General features: G+C 52.5%; 1 protein-coding gene across 1 annotated transcript in view; it reads left to right on the plus strand.

Annotated features, from left to right (window-relative positions):
• ALPK1 (alpha kinase 1) overlaps nt 1-11,241 on the plus strand; it is a 116,075-nt gene extending 104,834 nt beyond the window's left edge. The window contains exons 5-10 of the mRNA XM_055141919.1: nt 156-260; nt 1,606-3,283; nt 4,291-4,444; nt 5,028-5,190; nt 7,293-7,479; nt 10,315-11,241. Of these exons, the coding sequence (XP_054997894.1) occupies nt 156-260; nt 1,606-3,283; nt 4,291-4,444; nt 5,028-5,190; nt 7,293-7,479; nt 10,315-10,508 (2,481 nt within the window). The 3' untranslated portion in view covers nt 10,509-11,241. The remainder of the gene's footprint in view (nt 1-155; nt 261-1,605; nt 3,284-4,290; nt 4,445-5,027; nt 5,191-7,292; nt 7,480-10,314) is intronic.
• The last annotated feature ends 16,535 nt before the right edge of the window (nt 11,242-27,776 follow it).

Consider the following 27,776-nt stretch of genomic DNA (forward strand, 5'->3'; position numbering starts at 1 on the left):
GGTCTGCGTCACTTGCTCTTGGTCTGCAGGCATTCACTGGGAAGGGGACAGCGGGACTCGTAGACTCTGAAAGAACAGCCAAGGCAGCTCAGGGGGGCCCTCGGCTAGTGGACAGATGCCCGTGGATGCGGGCCTGACCGCGCCTTCTCCCACAGGGCCTGCTGAAGGACTGGGACCACCACCTGCTCTCAGCGGCCGAAGCCTGCAAGCTGGCGGCTGCCTTCAGCCCCTACACGCCCCTCTTCGTGCTCTCGGCCATGGTAACAGTGCTCCCCTCTCCCCGGCAAGGACAGGGCTGGACTCTCAGTGGGCCTTGTGCTCCTTGATGAGTGGCTGGGATCAGACCCACTCACACACATGCAAAGGCGGAATGCATCAGAGGGGCCACTTCCGGGGGACAGAGAGGGGTGCCGCATCACTCAGCCCTGGGGGCCGGGCAGCGACACGGTCTGCTGGAGAGTGGACCCCCCCTTTCCAGAACACAAGTTCCTGGGTTTTGGCTCCGTCTGCAGTGTCTGGGCAAGGCCCCCACAGGTCTTTCCTGATCGAACACTGCCCTGGGGACCCCCATATCCTCTGAGGTGGGGGTTCCAAGCCACCATTCTTGGGCGTGTTTATGGAGGGCATCCTTCTTTTCTTTCCGTTTCTTTGGTTTTGTTTGGAAGCCACACCCGGCAATGCTCAGGGCCTACTCCTGGCTCTGCACTCAGGGATCACTCCTGCTGGTGCCCAGGTAACCATATGCAGTGCCGGGGATCAAACCTGGGCCGGCCACATGTAAGGCAAGCACCTTATTTGCTGTCCCATCTCTGTCTCTCTGTTCCCCAGAACTAATTTCTTAGCCTCCCAACCCATTCATCACCTGTATCCAGCACTCCTCTCCTCACCCACAAAAAGAAAAAAAAAAAAAAAACAGGTTCTGGGGCCGGAGCGATAATGCAGCAGAGAGGACATTGCACACAGCTGACCCCGGTTGGATTCCCAGCACGCTGTATGGTCCCTCGAGCACCACCATGAGTAATTCTTGAGTGCAAAGCCAGGACTAACTCCTGAAAATCGCTGGGCCTGACCCAAAAGAGCAGAGTTCTTCACCCACTGCTGGAGTGTAAATTTTCCTCAGACTAGCCCTGACATGCAACCCTTATAAGATTTCCTTTTTAAAAATTTGTATTGATATTGAACAGTGGTTTATATTTTTTTAATTGAATCGCCATGAGTCACACAGTTATAAAGTTTTTCTTGATTGGGTTTGAGTCACACAGTGTTCCAACACGCTTCCCTCCACCTGGGTACATGTCCCACAAGGCCCCCAGCTTCCGGTGTCCCTCAGGAGACCAGAGTGTTTCCTGGGTCAGGACTGGAGCGACAGCACAGCAGGTAGGGCATTTGCCTTGCATGCAACTGACCCAGGTTCGATTCCCAGCATCCCATAGGGTCCCCCCAAGCACTTCCAGGAGTAATTCCTGAGGGCAGAGCCAAGAGTGGGCCCTGTGCATCGCTGAGTGTGACCCAAAGAGCAAAAAATAACAAAAAGTATTTCCTGGGCCCCCTCCAGCTTGCACTGTGCGCTTGACCTTGTGCACTTGTGCATCTGTCTGTCTCCAGAATATCCGCGGCGCCTGCCTGCTGTCCTACAGCAGTGCCCACGAATGCCCTCCGGAGAAGCGGGGTCAGTACCTGGGCGAAGCCCGAGAGGCCTTCGGGATCGGCCTGCTCACGAGGAGAGGCGACCGGGAGCCAGCCACGGGCAAACAGGAGCTGCACAGTTTCCTCAAGGCCGCGTTCGGGCTCACCGCGGTGCACCGGCGCCTGCACGGGGACACGGAGCCGGTCCGCGCCGCGGGTGGGCTGTGCAGAGAAGCGCTGGAGAAGCTGCACGCGCTCAGCTCGGCCCCCGGGAGCCCGGGGGAAGCCCGGCTGGCAGGGGACATCCTGGCGGCCGTCAGCCAGGTGCAGGAGCGTTGGCGAGTCCAGAGCTTCGCCAGTGCAGACAGCCACTCCTACGTGCCGGAGAGTTTCCAGCGCGGCCCGGAGCAGCTGCTGATGCTCGAGCAAGTGGACTTCCAGGAAGTGCTCCACGCCCACGCCCAGCACCACGCGGCCGTGTGCCAAGTCGTCGGGCGTCCGTGTGGCCGCAGCGCAGAGGGACGCGGCGGGCCGAAGGCGGGAGCGTGTGTCACGGCCCTGGACACGGACACCAGCACCGCGGCCCCGGAAGAAGAGCCGCGGTCCGGGGAAGGTCCAGGGCTGGTGGGCAGCCCTGTCGCTCTGGGGGCTGCGGAGGGTGGGGCGCCACGGCCCCCCGAGCCCAGCGGCGGAGGGAGGGAGGCTCTGAGCAGCTCCTGGAGCACGCTGTCCGGGATCGCGTCCACCAGCAGCTGGGAAGAGGTGGGTCATCCCGTGGATGAGCCGCCCGCCCCGGAGGGGTCTGGCCCCCTGGCCAGGTCAGCGCCGCGGGAGGATGGGCCACACGGGGTCCAGCCCACGTGGCCCACCGAGCTGCTGGATCTGGATGCGTCCTGGGCTGCTCCCGCGGCAGAGGCCACGGCGGGCTCCGGGGATGCGTCTGCGCCCCCCAGACCCTCCTGTGGGCCCGCGACCCCCTGGGCTCCGGCTCCGTCTAGCCCGCCCCAAGACCCCGCGGCTTCTTCCTTCCAAGAGGAGGAGACCTTCGAAATCCTCGGGGAGGTTCCAGAGATCTCCTGCGAGGCCAGAGGCACCCAGAGCTCCAGCCCCTCCTGCAGGCCCCCCTCGGGCTGGGTGGACCCCGAAGCGGAAACCGCAGAAAGCACGGCGGACCCTCCCGGCGACCGTCCAGGGCTGGTGGGCAGCCCTGTCGCTCTAGGCCGGCCTGCTGGGCTCCCCGAGTCAGGGGTCGGCGCTGGCCGGGTCCCTGGCGCCCCAGGAACGGATGCAAACAGGGGCTCCCACCGGCCCTATGCTCCACGGGCGCCCGGAGGGGGCTCTAGAGCCCCCCAGGCCTGGGCACGCCCCTGCACCCAGGCGCCGGGGGGGCTGGGCGAGGACTGCACGACCACCACCGAGGAAGGAAACTGCAGCCGGGCCGCGTGGCTGCGCCCCCCCGTGTTCTGCGGCAGCCCGGGGTCAGCGGTCAGTCCCGCGGCCTCCCCGCCCGGATGGACGAGGCCCGAGGTGCTGGCGGCGCGCACGCTGCAGCCTGAGGACGTGGCACAGCTCCTGGCCGGGGTGCGACACGAGTGGCTGTACCGGAGGCTGGCAGGGACCGGCGTGTTCCAGCCCTGCCAGCTGCACCGCGCGCACGGTGAGTCCCGGGAGCACCAGTCTCAGGTCCCTGAGCCCCGCCCCCCACGACAGCCCCCGTGACCGCCCTGCACATGCTCAGTGCTGAGTAGGGGGGCTTCTCGGCCTCCCTAGGTTGGCGCCCAGAGTCGGACTGGGGTGGGCTGGAGGAAGGCCCATCCCTGACCGCTCTATAGGTGTCCTGGGCGCGGATGGGGTAGCCCTGGGGGGGACCATGCACAGCTGCTTCCGGCTCCAGCATCTTCCCCGGTCGTGGACCAGATCCCGGGAGTTTCCCAGCAGCCTCCGGGTCACACAGCGAGGGAGTTAGTGGTGGCGGGGAGCCCACGTCACGGAACACTTTCTTAGAGAAACGTGGCCTATCTGCCATTGCAAGCCAGAGAGTTTTGTGAGTCTAGGGCTGTTATTCTTCATTACATCTGTGGAGCCTTTTTATTTTTTGTTTTTTCATATTTTCTTTCGTTTTTTATTGAACCACGGTGAGATGTACAGTTACAAAGCTTTCCTGATCGGGTTTTAGTATTGCAGTGTTCCAACACCCATCCCTCTACCAGTGTGCATGTCCCACCACCAGTGTCCCCTGGATCCCTCCCGCCACCCACCTACCCTTGTCCCCACCCCCCCCCCCAAGTCTGCCTCTATGGCAAGCACTTTTTTTTCTTTCTCTCTCTACTTTTGGGCATTATGGTTTGCAGTACGGATACCGCGAGGCCATTGTTTTTACCCACTTTCAGCACACATCTCCCCTCCAAAGCAATCCCTTCAGCGTGGTCCCTTCTCTACCCCAAGTGCCCTCTCCCCAGCACTTGAGGCAGGCTTGTGAAGCCTTGTGAACTACACTTCACCGGACTGTAGTTTTCAGGTGACATCGTGGAATAGGCTGAAATTTCTGGAAAAACGTCTAGAGAAGTTGCAGATTTCAGAACTGACAAGAATCTGGGCCCCTTCACCTTTGTCTGAGCATGGTCCGATCTTTCGAAAAGAAGATCCATTTTCTTTCTTTCCCAGATGCTCTTCTGTTCAAATATTCCAAGAATTCCGAATTGTGGACAGCGCAGGAAACGGTTGTTTATTTGGGGGACTACCTGAATGTGAAGAAGAAAGGCAGACAAAGAAACGCTTTTTGGGTTTACCATCTCCATCAGGAAGAAACTCTGGGGAGGTAACGCCGAGAACCACCTGGGCATGATGCAAACGCACAGACACTGCCGTAGCTGGGGTCTGTGAGACCGGGGAGCAGCAGGAAAATGCTGGCCAGGTGGCCCCGCTCCTCTGCCCTCTCCGCGTTTATTAATAGCAGACACCTTGCGCTCAGGACCCATATTAGATCACATGTGGCTGCATGTTTGTAAGAACCATGATTTTAAGCCTACAGGAGAAAATTTTTGTTTGCTTTTTGCTTTTTTTGGGTCACACCCGGCGATGCACAGGGATTACTCCTGGCTCTGCACTCAGGAATTACTCCTGGCGGTGCTCAGGGGACCCTATGGGATGCTGGGAATCGAGCCCGGGTCGGCCGAATGCAAGGCAAATGCCCTACCCGCTGTGCCATCGATCCAGCCCCTACAGGAGAAATTTTTACACCATTACATATATAATGACAAGTTAGGTTCTTTACTGGGGCTGTCTGTTCTTTAAGAGGCTGAGGAACAGGAGCGTCTCTGCTGCTCTCGGGCTGTCCTGGCCTGCTGCGAGGTGAGGTGGTGTTGCGTCTCTCCATGTGGTTTTTCTTCCTGTGGGTGCAGGTATGTTGGGAAAGAATATAAGGAGCAGAAAGGCCTTTGGAGCCACTTCTCCGACGTGGAGCGGCAGATGACCGCACAGCACTACGTGACGGAGTTTAACAAGAGGCTTTACGAGCAGAAGATCCCCACCCAGATTTTCTACATCCCGTCCACAGTGTTGCTGGTGAGGAAAGCGCACGTTCCGTTAGACCGGCCTGTGTGGGTGTATTCGGGTCGGTTTCTAGTGGCTTTGACTAGGATGGATATCTAGGGGCTTCTACCCCACCTTTGTTCTGACACAACCCAGTGAACTTGGTTACTGAGCTCCTTCGTCTCCTGCAGAGACGGCTGTGTATGGAGTATGACCCTCTGTGCTGAAGTGTCATTCTCTTGCAGGTCACTCCTGAAGAATAAATAGCCTTTGATGTAGGATCTAGCCCAACCTGCTTAATATTGGGATGGTGTCTAACAGTCTTTTCCTCCAATGCCTAAATTTAATCTCACACAGATTAGCCCCCTGATATGAGACATCTGTCCCTTTTTGTTTGTTTGTTTGTTTGTTTGTTTGCTTTTTGGGTCACACCCGGCAATGCTCAGGGGGTTATTCCTGGCTCTGCACTCAGGAATCACTCCTGGCAGTGCTCAGGGGACCATATGGGATGCTGGGAATCGAACCCAGGTCAGCCGAGTGCAAGGCAAACGCCCTCCCCTCTGTGCTATCTCTCCAACCCCAACATCTGTCCCATTTTCATCTGTTGGACTTCATCCCGGTGACCCACTGATCCCTAAGTCATAACTTCAACACTTTCAGTGGAAACACAATTGTTCATGTACTTTCAAGTCATTATAATGGCTGGAAAGTTCTTGCATTGACTCCAAATCTGTCTTCAGCCCCCTTCCACCTAGGAATTACAGCTCTGGGACCACGGTGAAAAAAATTTTTTTTTCATCAAGAGAGGTCCTTAAGTATACAAATGCTTTGGCTCCTACTAAGAATTAAAATATTGTGCTTCCACATGTTGGTTAGATTCTTAGCTTATCTACAACTAAAATGTGTGTGCTGTGTATGTGTGTGTGTGTGCATCTGTGTGTGTGCACGCACATGCACGTGTTTTACTGGAGGTTGAACTCAGCATCTTATACGTGAAGGCCAGTGTTCAAACTCTGAGTTACGGCCCCACACCCACTTCAGCCAGAGACATTTGTCGTTGCACATTCTATTGCTTGTAATCAGAGTAACTCCAACCCGCATCACACTTTCTCCTAGCTAATCGCTTTAACGAACCTTAACAAACACTAGCGCCGCTGAAACAACTGCAGAGCAAGTCAAATTACACCGAGATGCTTGTCCTCATATTCCACCTAGAGTTCCCGGGCATGGTCTGTCCACAGCCCTGGCAAGCCGGACACCCAGCTATCTCTTCCTGGCCCAACTTTTTTTTTTTTATTTTTGCTTTTTGCGTCACACCTGGCGATGCACAGAGCTAGGTGTGACGCAAAAGCTAGGTGATGCACAGGGTTACTCCTGGCTCTGCACTCAGGAATTACCCCTGGCCGTGCTCAGGGGACCATATGGGATGCTGGGATTTGAACCCGGGTCGGCCGCGTGAAAGGCAAACGCCCTACCCGCTGTGCTATCTCTCCAGCCCCCCTGGCCCAACTTTTATGTAGACATTTTACAAAAGAGGAATTTCAGGTTCTGTTATATGCCCCACACAGTGTTGAGTATCTTCATAGATTTTGCTCATCTAATTCTAGTAACCAGGCTATCAGGTCACTATTATTATTTCCCCCTTTCCCATCCCTTTGTTGTTGTTATTGTTGTTGTGTTGGCTGGGTGTCATACACACTCCTGGTCACAGTGTACCAGAGCCACACATGGTCAGGGATCGAACTCTAGGCCTCATGTTTTCAAAACAGATTCTCTACCATGGGGTCACATGCCTGGGCCCTAACCTAACTGCTGTTAAACCCACTTTAAAAATGAGAAACCCAGGGGCTGGAGCGATAGCACAGCGGGTAGGGCGTTTGCCTTGCACGCGGCCAACCCGGGTTCGATTCCCAGCATCCCATATGGTCCCTCGAGCACCGCCAGGAGTAATTCCTGAGTGCAGAGCCAGGAGTAACCCCTGTGCATCACTGGGTGTGACCCAAAAAGCAAAAAAATAAATAAATAAAATAAAATAAAAATGAGAAACCCAAAATTTAGAGCCCCCAAAAAGCTCCCTAGAGACAAAATCCAGAGTCAAAGTGAGATCTGCCACAAACTACCATTTCCATTCGCAGATTTTGGAGGGCAGGACGATAAAGGGGTGTATCAGTGCGGAACCTTACATGCCAGGAGAATTCGTGAAGTTGTCAAATAACACGACTGTGGTGAAAACGGAGCACAAAGCCACGGAATGTGGTTTGGCTTATGGCCATTTTTCTTACGAGTTTTCCAATCACAAGGAGGTCGTGGTTGATTTGCAAGGTAGGTAAAACCAGAAATTGCTTTCTCTTTGTAGCGTTATTTGTACGTGAATGCGAATGAGATTTGATAAGGAGTTCGACTGTGATGTGGTCATTTGACTAGTTGTTCGATGCATGAATCAGTTTCATTGTGTGCAGCAAATGATGCCCAAACTAATGTCTAAAACCTCTTCCATATGGGTCTGGAGCAATAGCACAGCAGGTAGAACATTTGCCTTGCATGTGGCCGCCCTGGGTTCAATTCTCAGTATCCCATATGGTCCCCTGAGCACTACCAGGAGTAATTCCTGAATGCATGAGCCAGGAGTAACCCCTGGGCATCACCGGGTGTGACCCCCCCAAAAAAAGCAAAAAAAAAAAAAAAAACCTCTTCCGTGTCAAAGATGTCACCTGTGAGATGATTCTATTCACGTTATGTGGGGCTGGGTTCTAGAGAGAATCCAGAAGAGTTTTCTGAAATTTCAGTTCATTTCTAGCAGTGCAGTCTCAGGCACCAGACTCAGGGTCTACACATGCAAGTCTGGTTCCCAAACCACCTCACCAGCCCCATAACAGCTTTTGTTGGTTTTGATTTGTTTTTTCACTCAGTGGATTTGAGTATAGCAAGTTTCTTATGGCATTTTTTCATGAGTCAAAAAATCTTTCCATCCTTGGGACCAGAGAGTTAGTATAGTGAGTAGGTTGCTTGCCTTGCACTGGGCCAACCTGGTTCAATCTCTGGCACCCGATATGGTCTCCCAAGCCCCCCCAGGAATGATCCCTGAGCCCAGGAGCAAGCCCTGAGCGCTGCTACACTGCCAGGTGTGGGCCAAAAAAAACCCCCGCCCCCACCAAAAAAGAAAAATCTTTCCATTCTTTATTTTCTCCAGTCCTCATTACAGACTATTGCTGGGTTTCGTCTGTTTATCATCGATTGTGACACTGTCATCCCGTTGCTCATTGATTTGCTCGAGCGGGCACCAGTAATGTCTCTCATTGTGAGACTTATTGTTACTGTTTTTGGCATATCCAATACGCTATGGGGAGCTTGCCAGACTCTGCCGTGCTGGTGCGATACTCTCGGTAGCTTGCCGGGCTCTCTGAGAGGGGCAGAGGAATCGAACCCGGGTCAGCCACGTGAAAGGTGAAAACCCTGCCTGCTGTGCTATTGCTCCAGCCCATTGGGTTTCATAATCAGGATTATTACAGACCAAAAGACCATGTGACCAGAAGGTGCATTCATTTTTTTACTGCTATTTTAATTCCCCTGGTATTTTATTTCTCAGAATCAGGGGCCAGGAAGAGATCTCTGCAGGCTGAGCACATGTGTTGCATGCAGGAGGCCTGTGTTCAGCCCCCAGGATTCACGCCCCCCATCACTGCTGCAAGTGACCCCCCCCAGGCACAAGTTCCTGAGTACCACCAGATGTGGCCCCCAAACCCAAGGCAGTAGGAATAATTATCCCACACTCTAACTTAAAACACTCTCATAGCATTTCTCATCACTCTCACATTATTTATTTTGCTCACATTGTTTATTAATCTGTCCTTGTCCCGAGCATGATGTGTAGTTTGTTTGTTTTTAATTGACTTGCTCACTGCCTTATCCCCAGTGCCCAAACAGTGCTTTGTCTGGTGTATGCACTCAGTAATTATTTGTTGAATGAACAGAGAAAGAGCTGACTTAATGAGGAAAGCAGCAAAGACAGCTGAATCGTTATTCAATATTCAAGAAATATTTGATATTGTGATTTTTGCAATTAGGCTGAGCGTATTTTATTGTTAATTCCTTGAACAACTGGTGGTCAGGATATGTCCTATTTGACAAATTTAATTCCCCAACATTCAGTTTTCCTTTCTTTCTGTTTTTTTTGGGGGGTTTGTTTTTGTTTTTGGATTATGGGACACACTGTAGGGTGCTCGAGGCTTACTCCTAGCTCTGCACTCACGGATCATTCCTGCTGGAGCTAGGGGACAAAAAAGAGATTCCGAGGACCAGAGTCTGTGGCATACAAGGCAAACACCTTAGTCCCTGTACTAGAGCTTAGAAAACTTATCAACCACAGGGAGACTGGATTCTTTCCCCACACACGCACACACTTTATTTATACACCATGATTTACAAAGTGGGACTCCAAGCCAGGCTGTTTTCACTCGGGGTGCCCCAGAGTTGGGCTGGTGAAACCCTCCCCACCCCAAGGGACCCAGCCCCGGTAGCCGACCTCCACTACTCAACTGCCGCCACAATCTAGGCCGATTTCCAGACTGCATGGCTGGTTTGCGGCCACTTGACACATTATAAGACACTTACTACAGTAGGAAAAAAATCATAGCGAGTAATATATATGTATATATGCACACACACACACACACACACACACACACATATATATATACCTCTCAGAGAGCCCGGCAAGCTTCCAAGAGTATCCCACCCACAAGGGCAGAGCCTGGCAAGCTACCCATGGTGTATTCTATATGCCAAAAAACAGTAACGATAGGTCTCATTCCCCTGACCCTGAAAGAGCCTCCAATTGTTGGAAAATACGAGTAAGGAGAGGCTGTTAAGGTCTCAGGGCTGGGAGGAATAGAGACGTTACTGGTGCCCACTCAAGTAAATTGACGAACAATGGGATGACAGTGACAGTGATACAGTAATTTACAAAGTTGTTCATTAAGATTTGTTCCGGCATTCATATTCCAACACCAGTCCCACCACCTTCCCTCTGCCACTGTCTTCAGTTTCCTCAGCCACCTCTCAAGCCTGCCAATGGCCAAGCTCTGAAGGTTCCCCTTGAAGCTCTTGCATCTTGACTGACCTTTATCAAATCTTAATGCCTCTCTGTTTCTCTCTTAGGCTGGGTGACAGGAAACGGAAAGGGACTTATCTACCTCACAGACCCCCAGATTCACTCTGTGGAGCGGAAGGACGTCTCGACCAACTTTGGGAAGAGGGGCATCTCCTACTTCTTTAACGACCAGCACGTGAACTGTAACGAAATATGCCACAGACTTGCTCTGACCCGACCAGCCATCGACAAACACCATTAGCTCTGGCCTCTGAGGTCATGAGACAGACGCCTGGTGCATCACCCATGTGGTTCTGTGTTCTCTCCGACCCCGTGGGACACCTCACAGCACGTGTGTTGGAAACCAGGCCCCCGGGAGCATGGGCAGGGCCTGCGGGCCAGTTCTGGCCAGTGATTTGTGAGAAAAATCAGCCACTCTCACTTCATTTTGTTGTTTGTGTGGAGTCATACCTGATGGTGCTCATGGGTTACTCCTGGCTCTGTGCTCAGGGATCACTCCAGGTGATCTCAGGGGACCATCTGGAGTGGCAAGGCTTGAGCCCAGGTCAGTGTCATTTAAGGCAAACACCCTCCCCACTGGACTATCACTCTGGCCCCTAGGAGACCTTACAGATTTGCTACCTTGGCTGCAGCTACTAAGAATATACAGGAAGCGTCGACTGCTTAGCTTGAGTCCTGCAGCTACAGGACCATGGAAGAGACCCCCCCCCCCACTCACACCTACATGGACAACAAAACCAGCTGGGAAAAAAAGAAAAACATGACAGAGGACATGGCTCAGAGGACCAGGGCATATGTTTTTGCATGCAAGAGGCTCCGGTTTGATCTCAGCACCACATGGTCCCCTGGGGCACCCACTCCCCTCCCTCCCCGCCAAAAAATCTTCAGTGACTTAAGGTCCCATTCTTCAACCTCTTTCCCAAAATCTCTAACACTTAAGCAACACCAGATGTCACAGTAGCTAAAACTTATAATTTTTCCCCATTTTTCTTAATAAACTAAATGGCATTATTGTTTGTTGGTTGTTTGGAGCAGCTGGTGGTGTTCAGGGAAACCTATGGGTGCTGGGGATTAAACCAGGGTCAGCCATGGCAAGGCTAGTGCCTTCACCACTGCACTGTCTCTCCAGCCCCTACCTGGGTTTCTCTTTCTGTCTCAGCCCTCGGTCAGTCGGCAAAACATTTCTCCTGTTTTCCCCCCGGGCTGCTGGTGTGGTGAGGTGCAAGAGATCTGGCTTAAACCCGAGTAATCCAAAGTTTGTCCCAGTCCCCCGTGCCTGAAACCATCGCTGATTCTCCTCTTGATGTAGATGCTCCACACCTTGATCGAAGCCTTGCAGGTCCGTGTCACGTGATCCCCAATTTTTCTCTGTCCCTCTCTTGTCATCGGACTTTCTATGTGAAACTGATTCCCAGGCGGCCTTGTCCTGGAGTCAGATGCATCCATCTTTGGCCTTGGGGCGTCTGGGTTGCAGATTGAAACAGAACTGACGTGCGGGTCCTTGTTAGTCCTTGCCTGCTCAGCCTGGCTTTCTTCTCTCCTGGTGCATTTATGTTGGGGTGAGGTCGTGAAAGGATGCGGGGCCTGGGAATAGCTCTCCCTGGCCCACTGCAGCGACCCAAGCTCAGCACCGTGGCGAAAGTACGCACCCCAGTAAACACCACGACTCTGTGGGTGATGCTCCCGTCGCCAAAACAAAAACAAAGGTACCAGAAGGAGGGGGCGATGTGTCTCTTGGGCCCCCCCTCTAGGGAGGAAATGATTGCGATTTCTGTGTTGAGACTTTCCTAATTTCCTCTCTCCAATCCCTAAACGCCACCATTCTTTAAGATTTTCTTACTCAAAGTGGCTATGGAGAGAATTTCAAGCCTCTTTTTTTTTTGGGGGGGGGGGCTCTGTATGTTTGCTTGGGGCCCACACCCCTCCAGGTCTTCCTGGAGCTGTACTCCTGGACAAGTCATGTTTAGAAAACCCCTCTGATGGCTTCTTTTCTCCGTTGACCTAGAGAACTCATTTTCCTCTTAATCTCTGCCGTGTGGAGTTGGGCACTGACCGGGTTAAAAGGCGAAGTTTCAGGATTTGCATTCAGCGCAAGGAGAGATTCCGGCTTTGTCCCAGCAGCCATCAGAACCGCCAGCCTTTGTTCCCGCCTGCGAGCCCAACTATTGTTTTGAAGATGATGTTTGTTCTGTGGCGTTTGGATAGACAGACGTCCTCTGTCTGGACAGCTCAGTAGAAACTAGGTGTAAAGTATAAGAGGCAAGCTAGGGGGTGGGGTGGGGGTGTGAAATAAATCTCTTTATTATGGTGTGCCTAAACCTTCAGCGCGAGGGAGCTTTGCAGCTGCGCAGGGAGAAAAAAAAAATGCATTCAAAACGCTAATGCCAGTGTGAATAATCCTTTCTCAGACGCTGCTTGCTGGCTACTCTAGCTTTGTCAGGTGAACTTGAACCAGCCCGTCAAATCTGCCTCATTCCCACTGCACACTCGCACCCCGGGGCACTCACCATCTTGACTGTTGTTTCCGGGGAACAAGCCATCCATCACTGAGCCCCCCGCGTCACTTGTGCATAGAAAAGTAAAATCAGCATGTGACATGACTCAGCCCCAGCGTTTTGCAGATTAAAATGATACAAGGCGCCTCACGTGTTCCTATAGGAAGATTAAGTCGGTTATCTTGTTCTGCTCCCCGGAAAAAAAGTATTCCCACACACACACACACACACACACACACACACACACACCACACACCACACACCACCGCCACCACCACCACTACGAACAGTCAATGAGATCTTGACAGAAGCAGGGGCGGGGGGGGGGGGTGTCGGCGGTAAAAAGAAGTTGGAACCAGAGATGAGGTGGAAACAGGGAATTTAACAAGAGAGGATGTCACTGTGTGTGGAGGCAGAAGACGTTCAGACAAGCGCGGAGGAAAACGCCCTGAGTTGCAGAAACACACTCAAAAGTATTTCTAAGCACCCCACAGGCAAACACAGAGAAAGAAATCAAACTCGGCCACTCTGAAACGCTCCACCACTGAACACTGGCTGTTCTGACATTCACCTCTTAGCAGAAGGAAAGGGAACGTGCAGGCTGTCGGAAAAAATAAAAATACCAAAGACTAGAGGATCAAGCTACCTTCCCCACAGAAGATGACACCCAGAAGGCGCGGGAGGGGGCCGGGAAATCTCGCCGCAGACCTTCCAGCGTCACCAGTTTTATTAGGGAAATGGGCGCAAGGTGTATTGTGTGCCTGCCTCGGCAATTGATTTAAATATGGTGAAATAAATGAGCTGCCTCCAGCCCTGAGGCTTCAGAGAAAAGGGTTCCAAGCCCTGTGCATTATTAACACGGTTATGCCATTGTGTGAGCCGCGATGGTAATACAATTTTCAGTGAATCCCACATAGCATTGAGATCCCAGTGGAAGGCGGGGAGACAGCGTTCAACTTACCCACACAAGGTACTTATATGCACCGCGGTACAGAAAAGGCTGTTTTCAAAAATATATTTGAAGCTGACCCTGCTTCATCCTTGTTTTCAGAAGTTAATTTTTTAAGAAAGAAGGCAAAAACGAAGTCTCCAACTACTTCATCCTAAATGGGATGAGTTAGATCAGTTACATGGACGTAAGCAAAGTCTATTTCTTCCTAATTATTTTTAAAACTCGAAGTAGGTTTAAAGCCGACTGTGCATTTTACTAACTAGAACTTACTGGAGAAATGAAAGCAATTTTTTAAAAAGGAGAATCCTGTGTTTTCTTAAATTGTCCTAACACTTTTCAATGTTTCCTTATTTACATCTTGCCTGTATTTTTTCCTCCTCAAATACTTTCTTCTTTGATGTTGTTGGAGGTTTTATTGTTTTGTTTTGTTTCGGTTTTATTTTGGTTTTGGTTTAGGGGCCATAACCAGTGAACCTGGGGGCCTCGGACAGTGCCAGGGGCCTGCAGGGACCCCCACCCCGTACAAAGCACATACTCCTGGCCTTTGCACTTTCTCTTGGACTCTTAAAGTTAAAATCCAATTCTTTCCCTAGCCAAAGGGATTTCAAATGGAAGAATGCCCTATTTTGCTATTTTGAACTCTTCCCGTCAAGTATCACTCTCCTACAGCCGTTATCCATGGCAGTGCTGACTATTTTCTCTGCTAAGAGCCAACGCCAGATTCAACCTTCTTTCCCGACACAAATCACCCGGAAGTTGAGGGCTCTGTCGAACACTTTTGTTAGACATTTGACATGGTCCTTCCCAAATGCCAGAAGCACCCACGGCAACTGGCTTGAGGGGCCATGCTCCCAACGCATCTTCCAACACGCCTTTTAGTGGGCCCCTGGGCCCAGCACCTGGATCCCGCACAGCGTTCCCTTGGGCTGGGCGGCCGGCTCGTGGCCACCTGCAGAGGCGGGGGAGCCTCTGGCCAGCTGTATTCTTCCCAGCCCCTGGGGGCATGTCTGTGCCAGCCTGGTCGGGCCCTCTTGTACACAACCCAGCCAAGTGGCTGGCCAGGTGCTGGCTCAGCCTTGCATATGGGAGGCCCTGTCCATGCCCAGTGTTTCCCTCCAAATTTGTAAAAATATCCAACCAAAGAGGCTGGAGTGATAGCACAGCAGGTAGGGCGTTTGCCTTGCACACGGCCGACCCAGGTTCGAATCCCAGCATCCCATAGGGTCCCCCAAGCACCGCCAGGAGTAATTCCTGAGTGTATAAGCCAGGATTAACCCCTGTGCATCGCCGGGTGTGACCCAAAAAGAAAAAAAAATCCAACCAAGGATTCTGGTCCCCCCAGTCCCCCCACCACCACCACACACATGCATAGGTACCTGAGCCCGGCTTCTGTGAGAATAGTTGACTGTTAAGAGCCAGGCAGCCTTTGGAAAACACTTTCTGCAAAGCCTCCAAGCCAAAAGCTAGGTGGCAAAGGCAGATGAAAATACGGATGTCAGAAGACTTTCAGACAAACGCTGAGGAAAATGCCCCGAGTTGCCAAAACACACTCAGTTTCAACAAGCATTTCTAAGCACCCCACAAGCAAACACAGTGAAAGGAATCAGACTCGGCGGCTCTGAAACGCTCCATCGCCAAACACTGGCTGTTCTGACGTCCAACTCAGCAGAAGGGAAGGGGAAAGCAAGCAGTCCAAACAATAAGAAGCATCCGGGACCAGGGAGCTAAACGTCCAAAGGGCAGGAGGTCGTGCTTCACCTGCCATAGGCCCTAGGTTCCATCCCAGCCCTGCCAGGGGGCTCCCCATGCCATCCCCACCCCACATCCCCGCCTGACTCTCAAGCCTGAGCTTCTTCCTGTGTCGGATGGTGGCAGCTGGTCGTTCTGTGGCTACTTAGCAGCCGGTGAGTTCGAGGTGGTAGCTCCAAATGGCCCTGGCCTTAGAGGACGCCAGATCTTGTCGCTGATAGCTGATAAATGCCGCTGAGATGTGGGTCACGCTGATGAGCTAAATGCTGGATCATGCGGAGTGCGTCACCTGCCCTGCCCCCCTTATGGTCTTTGCAGATGTGAAGAACACTCGGGACTCCGGCCCCGCAGTGCACAGCCCAGATGCTGCACAGATGATGAAACCAGAAGGACGTGGGGAAAGGGGACGTTTCCTAAGCGTTCAGGCATCATTCACTGTCCAAAAAGTCATCTCCCCATCTCTCCATCTTTCCTCGAAGTCTGGCCCTGCAGTTGCTGGAAGTGTCGTCGCTCACGAGGTTTGCCTGGTTGGGGCCGTGTTCTTCATTTGAGGCATCAACAGTCCTTTCTGCCCTGCTGGGGACAGCTTCCCCCCTGCCCCTCAGTGTTACGCCTGTGGCGTCACTGGCCCTTTCAGACTCTTAACAAAATCCAATTTTAACAGGGAAAGAGGAAGGGCCAGAGAACCACTGAGTCTCCATTCCATTGTGACCTTCAAGGAATGACATCCACTCAGTGTCTGTGTGTATGTGTGTGTGTGAGTGTGTGTGAGTGTGTGTGTGTGAGTGTGTGTATGATTTTTTTGTGTGTGTGTGTTTTTGGCTTTTTGGGTCACACCCAGCTATGCACAGGGGTTACTCCTGGCTCTGCACTCAGGAATTACCCCTGGTAGTGCTCAGGGGACCATACAGGATGCTGGGAATAGAACCCGGGTCGGCCGCATGCAAGGCAAACGCCCTCCCCGCTGTGCTATCACTCCAGTCCCCTGATTTTTTTTTTTTTTTGGAGAAAACTTTAAAAATCCAGGCAGCGCATGGCTGCCCCAGGGTGCAGAGGCCACTATCAGTGCACCATCCAACTCTGAGCGAGAGAAGCCCCTTGTCACTGCTCTCAGCAGGCAGCACGGGCGAAGCAAACCAAGACACACACCCCAAAGCTGGATTCTAGAATCGGTCACTTGGATGATAGATGGGGTGCTGGCACCCCAGCCCCTTCAGAAATTCCGCTGCACTGGGGCCACTGTTAGAAAGTTCTAGGGCTGGGAGGTGGAGTTCCTACACCCAAGAACTACAGTGTCTCAAGCAGAGCAGAAACTACACCTAAGGAACTGCAGTGTCTCAAACGGAGCAGAAACTACATGCAGGGAACTGCAGTGTCTCAAGTGCAGCAGAAACTACACCCAAGGAACTGCAGTATCTCAAATGGAGCAGAAACTAAACCTAAGGAACTGCAGTGTCTCAAGTGGAGCAGAAACTACACACAGGGAACTGAAATATGTCAAGTGCAGCAGAAACTACACACAGGGAACTGAAATATGTCAAGTGCAGCAGAAACTACACCCAAGGAACTGCAGTGGAGTAATTCCTGAGCCCAGAGCCAGGAGTCAGCACTGAGGATCACCAGGTATGGCCCAAAATTGCTCCTCCCCACCCGCCTAAAACAAATCAGGGATCACTGGGTCCGAGAGCTTGTAGGGGAGGAACAGCCAGAATCCTGAGTCGATGCCCCGGCACCAGATGTGCTGTGAGCACCAACAGGCGTTACTCTGAGCACAGAGTCGGAGCCAGGCATAGCCCCTGAGAAATAGGATATGACCCAACTGACCCCCAACCCCCAAAAATCAAGGTCCATGTTTTCCTCCATGCCGGCCACGCAGGGTTTCCTCTTTGCGATCGTGGAACCTGTTTTGCTCTTGCCCCGTTGAACCAAGAGTTCAGACTTAGAGAAGATGGCCAGTCCTCTTTCCCCAGGCAGACGCCCTCTCTGCCCCACACACACTGCCTCGGGCACCCTCCCCTCCTCCCCAGAGCCTAAAAGATTGACATGAAAAGCGCGGGCTTGTGACATGGAAGCCATCCGTTTCAAACCTATTGTTTTGGGGGCTCGCACGTGTGAGGGTGAGTGGATAGCTCTGGCTTCCGAGCGGGTGTCTCGTGGTTTGCGACCACTGACTCCACTGTCTCAGCTCGTGTTGGGTCCTGCTCCATCTATTCCGGCCACCGGCCTTGAGGAGATGGCCCTGAGCCTCTGGGTGAAACGGGATGGGCGTCAGGGCCACGCATGTGAAGGACTCTGCATGCATGTGCTGCTTGGGGAAGGGTGACCTGCTGAAGGGTCTGTCTGTGCCCAAGGCCGCCTACAGGAATCCTGCTGCCACCCAGGCTCAGTGACCAAAGTGTCCCCCTAGTGACTGACACCTCAGTCAGCCCTTAATCTCCTCAGTCTCCTGTTTTCCACGTTTCTGAGTGGGTGGGGAGTGCGAGGCGCAGAGAACACCGGTGACGAGCTCAGCCCTGGCGCTTTCAGTCCTGCACCCCCCCCACAACCCTCCCCCCAGGCTCACTGCCGCCCTCCTGCCACCCTGAAACGCTTAAACCAGCCTCTCCCCTGGGAGCTATGGGTGAGGACTGTGTAGAGTGGGGGACCACTGCAGCAGACTAAGGAACCAAGGAACTAAGGAACCAGACTAAGGAACTAAGGTAGGCGTGGGGGGCAAGGAGCATGGGGGGGCAGGCCCAGGAAGGAAACGCAGTAGGGAGGGGCCACCTTTGGGAAAAAAATGAGAAACACTGATGTTTTGTTTTTTTTTGTTTTGTTGCTTTTTGGGGTCACATCCAGCAATGCTCAGGGGTTACTGCTGCTCTCGCACTCAGGAATTACTCCTGGCTGTGTTCAGGGGGACCATGTGGAATACTGGGAACCGAACCCGGGCCGCATGCAAGCAAACACCCTATCCGCTGTGGTATCGCTCCAGCCCCCCAATGTGAGTATCTTTAGTCAACATGGTACAACTTGGGAAGTCTGCTGGAACCTGGGGATTCCTCCTAATCACTCCCCAAGTGTGAAGCCTCTTGTTCTGTCTCCCCTGCCTCGTTTCCGGAGCCTTCCCAGTACCCCCAGCCTCTCCCGTAGCCGTGGCACCATCCAGATCTCCCTCAGGAACTCGAACTTCAAGACACAAGCCGCTTTCAGGAGTCTGGAGAGATGGGACAGCGGCTAAGCCGCTCGCCTTGCAAGCAGGCGGCCCCAGTTCAATCCCCAGCGCCCCTTCCGGTCCCCCAAGCACCTCTAGGAGTGCTCCCTGAGCACCTCTGGGTGTGGCTCCAAAACAGAAAGAAACAAAAGACACACAGCGAGCCCCCTTGGCACAGACCTTTCCCCCTGCCCTCAATAGCGCCGTAATTACTTGTTTACGTCTCTGGCTTCCCCATCAGGTTTCCAGCACGTGGGCGCTGCGAGGGCGTTTGCTGGGTCAGCCCCCGCGCAGGCCCCGGGCTCCCGGGTCGTCCAGAAGGCCTCGTTGAATGAGCAGAGTAAATCATTAAAACTCGCAAGATTAATTAGGAGCGCCAGTTTATGATTGGCCCGCGGTGGCATCATCGGGGTGTAATACGGTATTTACCATTGTGCGGCGCTGGAGCGCGGGCTCGGCTAAGGTTCGCGGGCTGACTGCGGCCGGATGGCAGGTGAAAAATCTCTTAATTAGATCCAGAGGGTCCCCTTTATTTGCGCACTCCAAATAAGAAAGGCGTTCTCAGACACTGGGAAACGCACGGCGACATCTTTGTCTTACAAAAGGCTCATCTGAATGATAATGAGTGTGGAAAATGGATTAGCTGCTGGGTGGACCTGGGGTTTTTGTTTGTTTGTTTATTATTTGTTTTGGGGGTGGGTGGGGTTTGGGTTTTGGGGGATTTGGGGGTCCGCACCATTGCCTGGGGCAGATTTTTTCCTCTGGGGTTCCCTGATTTTTCTTCCAGGGCTGATAATGCATGAAGAAAATTGAATGCTCTCTGGTGCACGAATTAAACTTGGTGGAAACGGTGCGTGCTGGTTTCAGGGGCGTGGATGTTGTCAGTGTTTGATCTCTCGCCCTCCGACAGCTCTGAAGAAGTTGCTTTCGGTTGCTGTTTGGACGCAGGGGCCTAGAAATTCTCCTTTCTGGCAGTAAGTTCTGCTTTGTAGCATAAAGGCAATAGCAAGCCCGTTTATTAGAAGTCATCAGTAAATGTTGTTATTACATAGGATAAAACATAAATTATTAAACAATTTAGATAAAACATAAATTATCACTTTTAGGCTTAGATAAAACTTTTTTTTTTTTTTGCTTTTGTGGGTCACACCCAGTGATGCTCGGGGGTTATCCTGGCTCTGCACTCAGGAATTACTCCTGGCGGTGCTCCGGGGGCCATATGGGATGCTGGGAATTGAACCCGGGTTGGCAGTGTGCAAGGCAAACGCCCTACCCGATGTACTATCACTCCAGCTCCTATTATTTTTTTAAATACACTTAATTTTATTTATTATTTTACTTTTGGGGTTACACCTGGCGATTCTCAGGGGTTACTCTGGCTCTGCACTCAGGAATTCTTGTGGCAGTGCTCAGATTACCGTCTGAGATGCCACGGATGGAATCCAGGCCGGCCAGGTGCAACTTAAGCGCCCTACACGCTATACTACCACTCTGGCCCCAAACATCATTTTTTTTTTTTTGGTTTTTGGGTCACACCTGGCGATGCACAGGGGTTACTCCTGGTTCTGCACTCAGGAATTACTCCTGGCGGTGCTCAGGGGACCATATGGGATGCTGGGATTTGAACCCGGGTCGGCCGCGTGCAAGGCAAACGCCCTACCCGCTGTGCTATCACTCCAGCCCCACATCATTTATTTTTTAAACATGTGTGAATAGCAGGGCCAGCAGTACTTGGTTAACACTTGTTCCTCGAAAGCAGCCGTCCCGGGTTCCACCCCCAGCATGCGGAGGGTCCTGGAGCAGCACCGGAGTGCTTCTGAACTCAGACAACACCCCTCTTGCCCCCACCCCAAAAGCATGATCGAGAGAGCCTCCTAGATTGAGCTTTGCTCAGCAGCTGGGTGCTTCTGTTTGTTGGATGGGGCAGTATTTGCTTTGGCTTTGGGTTTGGGGGCCATACCTGACTGTGCTGGGGGCTTACCCCTGGCTCTGTGCTCAGTGATCACTTTTTTTTTCTTTTTGGGCCATCCCTAGCGGTGCTCAGGGGTTCCTCCTGGCTCTGCACTTAGGAATTATTCCTGGCGGTACTTGGGGGACCCTGGGATGACGGAAATCAAACCCGGGTCAGCCGCTCGCAAGACAAATGCCCTACCCGCTGTCCTATTGCTCTGGCCCCTGGTGTTTGCTTCTGAGGGGCTCGGGAGACCGCATGTGATGGCGGGGATTGAACTGCCACCCTGTCGCGCCAGCCCCCAAAGCTAAACGCATTAAGTTGCTTTTAGCCTCAGTAGGAAGGAAGGGGCAGAACTGGGCTTCAAGGACTGGAGAGAAGCTTTGCCGTTGGGTGCCAGGGTCCCCTGAACAGCCCGCGCCCCAGCGCCAGTCCTACAGTACGTCCAGAGAAGCTATTTTGTCTTTCCAAGTCTGCAGTCAGAGTATGGTTCCTCCTTTATCTAAAGCAGGGAAGTGTTGGGACTGGAGTGATAGCACAGCGGGTAGGGCGTTTGCCTTGCACGCGGCCAACCCGGGTTCAATTCCCAGCATCCCATATGGTCCCCTGAGCACAGCCAGGGGTAATTCCTGAGTGCAGAGCCAGGAGTGACCCCTGTGCATCGCCGAGTGTGACCCAAAAAGCAAAAAAAAAAAAAAAAAAAAAAAGTTTCAACTTCCATCCCGAGTGCTGCCCTGAGCTCCTACTAGAATGTAATGTAATATCATCATCATCAGGGGCTGGAGTGATAGCACAGTGGGTAGAGCAATTGCCTTGCATGCAGCCGACCCGGGTTTGATTCCCAGCATCCCATATGGTACCCTCAGCACCGCCAGGAGTAATTCCTGAGTGCATGAGCCAGGAGTAACCCCTGTGCATTGCTGGGTGTGACCCAAAAAAGCAATATATATATATGTATATATATATATATATTTCGTCATTATCATCATCATCATCATCATCATCCTGTTGATCGTCTAATTTCTCAAGCGGTCTCAGTAACATCTCCATTCATCCAAGCCCTGAAACTGGAGGCTCTTTCAGGGGAATGAGACCCAGCTTGTTACTGGTTTTGGCATATTAATACACCATGGGGACCTTGCGAGGCTCTCCCATGTGGGCAGGAAACTCCCAGTAGTTGAGAGGCAGAGAGTCTCTTGCCCGCGCACCTGGCTGTCTTCCCCGGGGCCTCCTCCAAGGGTATGGGCTCCAGCTTCCCTCCCCACCCCGAGCAGAGCTCCCAGCAACCTGCAGAGCCTAGCCACAGCCATGCTCAAGGTCCCTCTCCACACGTTCGGACAAGCCTCACACATGAAGGAACCGGCAGAAGAACCCAGGTGTGTGGGACCCGGGGCTGAGACCTCCAAGGCTGCTCAGATCGGGACTGGGCCTGCTCTGCCTAGATTTCCCATTTCCCAGTAGCTAGGCGGTCACACTCAGGGACTGCCCCCGGCGCCTTGTAATCCTGTCAACAGCCAGCATCCAGAGACTTAAAAGCCAGCTCCCGGAAAATGTAATATAATGTATATAATCTAATGTAATAACTTCTCCAGTGCTCCTCCTGCTTCTCCGTCACTATGCCTACTCCATTACTGTCATTATACTCCATAATCCAGGGACCTCTGCATTGCTACCTTGGGGGGTTGAGGGGATGAGCCGTGTCCCCCTGGAGGCCCCTGTGGGTGGAAGAGGGGTCCCCAGTGGTCTTTGCTGTCATCGCCCTCCAGCGTGCCCACCGCTAACAGAAGCGCTTTCCACGCCGCCTTTTCTGCTTCTGCTCAGACGGGGCCCACCATTCTCTCATTCTCAGTCGCGCAACCTTCTGCGCCCGGCTGCTGTCTGATTCTGTCTCTGTTCTGAGGCCATTCAAAACTGAGTCGTGAGGGGCTGGAGCGATAGCACAGCGGGGAGGGCGTTTGCCTTGCACTTAGTCGACCCAGGTTTGATTCCCAGCATCCCATATGGTCCGCTGAGCACCGCCAGGGGCAATTCCTGAGTGCCGAGCCAGGATGACCCCTGTGCATCATTGGCTGTGACCCAAAAAGGAAAGAAAGAAAGAAAGAAAGAAAGAAAGAAAGAAAGAAAGAAAGAAAGAAAGAAAGAAAGAAAGAAAGAAAGAAAGAAAGAAAGAAAGAAAGAAAGAAAGAAAAGAAAGAAAGAAAGAAAGAAAGAAAGAAACTTTAAAAAAAAAAAACTGAGTCGTGAGCCCTGGAGCTTTCCAGGAGCCTTTGTTGAGGGGCTAAAGGGGGCTCAGGAGCTACTCCAGCGGTGTTCAGATTCCTGCACACTCAGAGGAATAGTTCGGTGACAGAGCCTCAGTGACCTTTCACACCTGCAGATCGACCCCTGCCCTGCATGCTCCCATGGAGCTCTGAGCTCCAGCCAAGGTGGTAGACCCGTGCGTTTCAGACTCTCTACCCCTAAGGACCGGTATGGGTTCGTGGGCCACTGATTGAAGATCAGTATCTTAGAGTGGCAGCTTGCAGGTATATGGTAAGCAAGTCCAAACCCCGGTGCTTCCACATGCACCGAGCACCATCCTCACAGCCCTGCTGACTGTGACCTCCAGCAAACACGCCACTTCCAGCCCCCTATGTCTCTAGGTGTGTGTAAGCACTGAGGTACCATCTCTGGCTCGGAAATGCGGCAGCTGGCACGCACTGCTGTGAGCGCTGCAGAGACATCCCCTACTAGGCACACCACAGCTAAAGGAGCAGCAGCCCAGCCAGGTGTGTGCGCGACCCCCAGTCATCCCAGCTGACAAAGGGCAGGGGGAGGGAGACAGTGCAGGGCTCAAGGCACTTGTCTTGCATGTGGCCAGCCTGAGTTCAAGCCCTGGCTCTGCGTGATCCCCCAAGGACTGCCAGGAGTGATGCCTGGGCACAGAGCCAGGAGTAAGCCCTGCCACTGTCAGGTTCTCATCCCCCCCCACAAAAAAAAAAAAGAAAAAATAAAGAAAAAAATCAATTCTTAACGTGAGCATAGAATAGCATCAAGCAGCTCTTCTGTGGAAGGACAAACCCAAGTGGTGTCGGGGTCACACCCAGGGCCTCGCGTAGGGAGGGATGCGCTCCTGAGAAGCATCCAGCTTACCACAGGGGTCCCCTAAGGAAGCCAGTGAGGGGCCCGGGAGGCGACTCAAGAGAGGGAGCTTCCCCTCTTCCTGGAAAACAAACTTACGTTGAGACTCTTCTCCCGCCAGTGCCCATGCTAATAAGGCATCGTTCTCAGAGGAGGAGTTTGTAGCACGGCAGCAGATGCGATGTGACAATGTGACGTTCTAGCCAAGTTCCCCGGAATCTCTGTGCAAAACTCACACCAGTTTATTATTTCATATTGATTTCTTTGGGGGGAGTGGGGGGCATACCTGGCTGTGCTCAGGGATCACTCCTGGTGGGGCTTGGGGGAATGACTCTATGGGGATCGAACCCAGGTCTGCCACCTGCAAGGCAAGTGCCCTCCCTGCTGTACTATCACTCTGGTCAAGCTAACCATTCCACGTTGGTACCAATGAAAATGGCGTTACCAGTGCCAGGGGTATAGCTTAGACGGGTGAAGTGCACACCTGGCATGTGCAAGATCCTGAGTTGGATCCCAGCATTACACAGCCGAGTCCGCTGAGCCCAGGACCCGGTACTGACCCAAGCCCTGAACTCTCAGACCCACCCCTTTGTACTGCCAGGAATGAGTACTGCCAAGACTGAGTGCTGAGTGCCGCTGGGCTGAGTATTGCATAGTTAGGCTGAGTACTGCTGGAACTAAGTACTTCCAGGGTTTAGTACTGTGCAGACTGAATACTGTTGAAACTGAGTACTGGTGAGTTAAGTACTGCTGGGACAGGCCCCCAAGGTCCTCCCAGCACCACTGGCTGTGGCCCCTCTAAAAGAATTTATTTTTAGGGGGCTGGTGCCATAGCACAGCAGGTAGGGCGTTTGCCTCGCACGTGGCCAACCCAGGTTCGATTCTCAACATCCCGTATGACCCCTAAGCACCGCCAGGAGTAATTTCTGAGTGCAGAGCCAGGAGTTAACCCCTGTGCATCACCAGGTATGACCCAAAAATCAGAAAAAAAAAAGAATTTATTTTTACTTTGTTTGGATTTGTCAGTTGGTTTGGGGCCACACTTGACAGTGTCCAGGGGCTAGTCCTGCCTCGCTCTCAGGAGTTACCCCTGGCAGTGCTGGGGAGGACGCTATGGGATGCCTGGGATCGAATCCCGGTCGACCACGTGCAAGGCAAACACCCCACCTGCTCTACTGTTTCCCCAAACCCTAAAAGAATTTTTTTGAGCTCTGCCCATTCAGCGGGACTCACAGGAGCTGGTAGTGGGGTCGGATAACGTCATGGCCAGCCCTGGGCATCTGGATTAAAGCGGGAGTTTCACGCTGACTGGTGAAAGGCCAGCCCGGTGGGAGAATCTAGATTCTCCCGAGTCAAGGAAAGGAAGAGTGTTCCCACGGAAGGCGGCTGCAAAGGATGGGATTCGGCTGCCCTGTGAAGAGGAGAAGAAAGGCTCTTCCTTCCGCTCTTTGGGATCACTCATCAGCCAGCTCTGTCCTTGACCCCCCAGCTGCGGGCGTGTGTCCTGCACTTGACCGCAGACGTCCAGATCACACTTCGGGGCACAGGACAGTGCAGGGGGTAGAAGCCGGGGCCGCCTGCGTGCAAGTCAGGCACTCTACCCCCGAGCCGCCCCCTCACCCCATCCCGAGTGCAGCACTCACGTCATTTCTGAAGTAACTAAAATAACCCAGGCTGACGTGCAGAAGATGAAGCCCTTGCCTTGCACGAGGCCAGCTCTGGCTCAGTCCTCGGACACGGCAGCCATGCGCCCTGAGCACAGAGCCAGGAGTTCAAGGAAAGGAAGAAGACTTAGGATCGGAACCCAGATTCTGACCGAAGCTCAAGTTCAGGGGGCAGTACCCAGAGTATTCAGCTGTCCCTTCCTGCTTCACCATGAGGAACGGAAGCGCCAGGACACTGCAGTGGATGTGAATGGACGGTCCTGTGGTGCCGAGTCTCCTTCAGCAGTTGCATCTGCGGAGGGCCGGGCCAGGCAGAGCTGAGCGGGCTGAGAACCTCCCAGCTGGAGGCCCAGGTCCAATCCCTGACAGCACATCGCCCCCTGCGCACTGCCAGGAGGGACCCCCCAACTGCAGAGCCAGCAGTAACTCCCTAGCACTGCCAAGAGACCCCAAATCCCCCCCCAGTCATCGGGAATATATCCTGAATCCCTCACCCCCCCTAATCTTCCCTAAAATCAATGCAAATATTTTTCTCAGCTTTGAAAGAGTCTGGGGGCAGCTGGAAAAAAAAACAAACCGACATAAAGAAGAAAAATGAGGCTTAGCCCCACCCACCGTGAACACGGGAAGGTCAATATGAGAAGTAATTGCTTTCTCTATCGGGGGGAAAGGGTCACTGAGACGGGCCTTCACTGTGCAGGCCTACAAATAGGAATTTAGAACTGATTGTTCTTGATTGATAAAATTTCGTGGAAGTATCCATATTCATCCAACAAATATTATATCAAGCTCCTGCTATGTGGGCGGTACTATTACAGCTGCTAGAGATGACGGCAGAAAACACACACACACACACACACATACACACACACACACACCCTGAGGTGCCCCTTCCTGTCCGGGGAGGCCACGTACACACAGGGCATTAATAGGAGATGTGCCTGTTGATGAACAGTGCAAGAGTCACAGCGGTATAATAAAGTCCTTCCAAAGTACTGAACAGCCAGGCGGGAACGAGAAGTTAAGATCTGGGTCTCACCCGGGACCTGGTCCATGACTTGGAATGAAGTCAGAATGAAGCTCCTAGAATGAAGCTTCTAGAATGAAGCTCCTCACTGAGAAAGGAAACAAGGACCCCAGTTGACTTGTACTGGACTCAGGGTCTGCATCAGATGGGGGTGGGGGAAGAGTCAAACCTCGCCACGGAAAGATCAATGCTTTTGTTCCCCCTTGATGGAGTTGGATATATTTACACACACACACACACACATATATATACACACAAAAGTTCACAACATGTTAGTGATCTCGTATAGAAGGTCTTAATGGCCCCTGCCCAAATAGAACAATCTCCACACTCTTTCCTCTATGGATACTTTTTTGTAGCAGTCTCAGCGGTTTTTCATAACAATACAAAATATATTATTTTGGTTCTGCTTTGGGACAGGGATTGGAGATTGGGATGGAAACATCCCAAATATGGTGGTGGGAAGGTGTCATGGTGGTGGGATTGGCGTTTGAATATTAAATGTAGTCAAATATTGTGAACTACCTTATAAAATTAAAAATAGTTAATTAAACTTAAAAAAAAAAAGAAGTCCTTCTTGGGACTTGGAAGAGGAGTGTTGCTGGAAGCTGATGCAGAGAGGTGCTGGTACCCAGGAGGGGAGTAGCAACCCCTGACGCCCGTGGGGAAGGGTCACCATCACCCCCTGGCCTCTCTTTTCCTGCTGCAAAGCCCAGCTCTCCCCTGCCATCATGTTAATAAGAGTCGATGTGTAAATAGCGTCTCCCTCCTGCCTCCACCCCGCCCCACCCCCCACCTTGGCCCCGCTCCTACTGTTTTTTTTTGCTCAGTGGCACAGATGCGGCTTTGAGCTGACGGGATCCAGGGAGCTATTAGCAGCAAATCCAGTGAGGGAAATTAATGAAGGGAACATCTAATAAAAGACAGCTCAGGACAGCCAGACTAACTTGCTCCGAGCAGTAATTAACTTTTTTTTTCTTTTTCTTCCTTTATTTTTTTTCTTTCACTTTCTTTTTTTTTTTTTTCTTAGCTCCTGAAGGTAAATATACCATCGGCACTGGTCCAGTCTGACTCTTCTTTATTAAAAAGGAGAGCGAGCCCTTCTATTCATGGGGAGCTGAGACTTAATCTGTCCCCCCCACCCCACAAAGAATGATTTAAAATTACTTGTGCGATGTGTTTCTAGATCCACCCTGCCTCAGTCAAGAGACACGGTCAGAGGAGGAGAAAGGAGCCTCAGAAGAGAAGAAGCAAACAGCCGAGCTCTGCCTGGAAGCAGCTTGGGAAGGAGGCGGAGCCAGGAGCCAGGCCTGTGGAAAGACCCTTTCCGCTCCCCTTCCTCAAGCCCCCAGTTTTTA

The sequence above is a fragment of the Sorex araneus genome, chromosome 6 (assembly GCF_027595985.1).
Source record: "Sorex araneus isolate mSorAra2 chromosome 6, mSorAra2.pri, whole genome shotgun sequence".
Classification (NCBI taxonomy): Eukaryota; Metazoa; Chordata; class Mammalia; order Eulipotyphla; family Soricidae; genus Sorex; species Sorex araneus.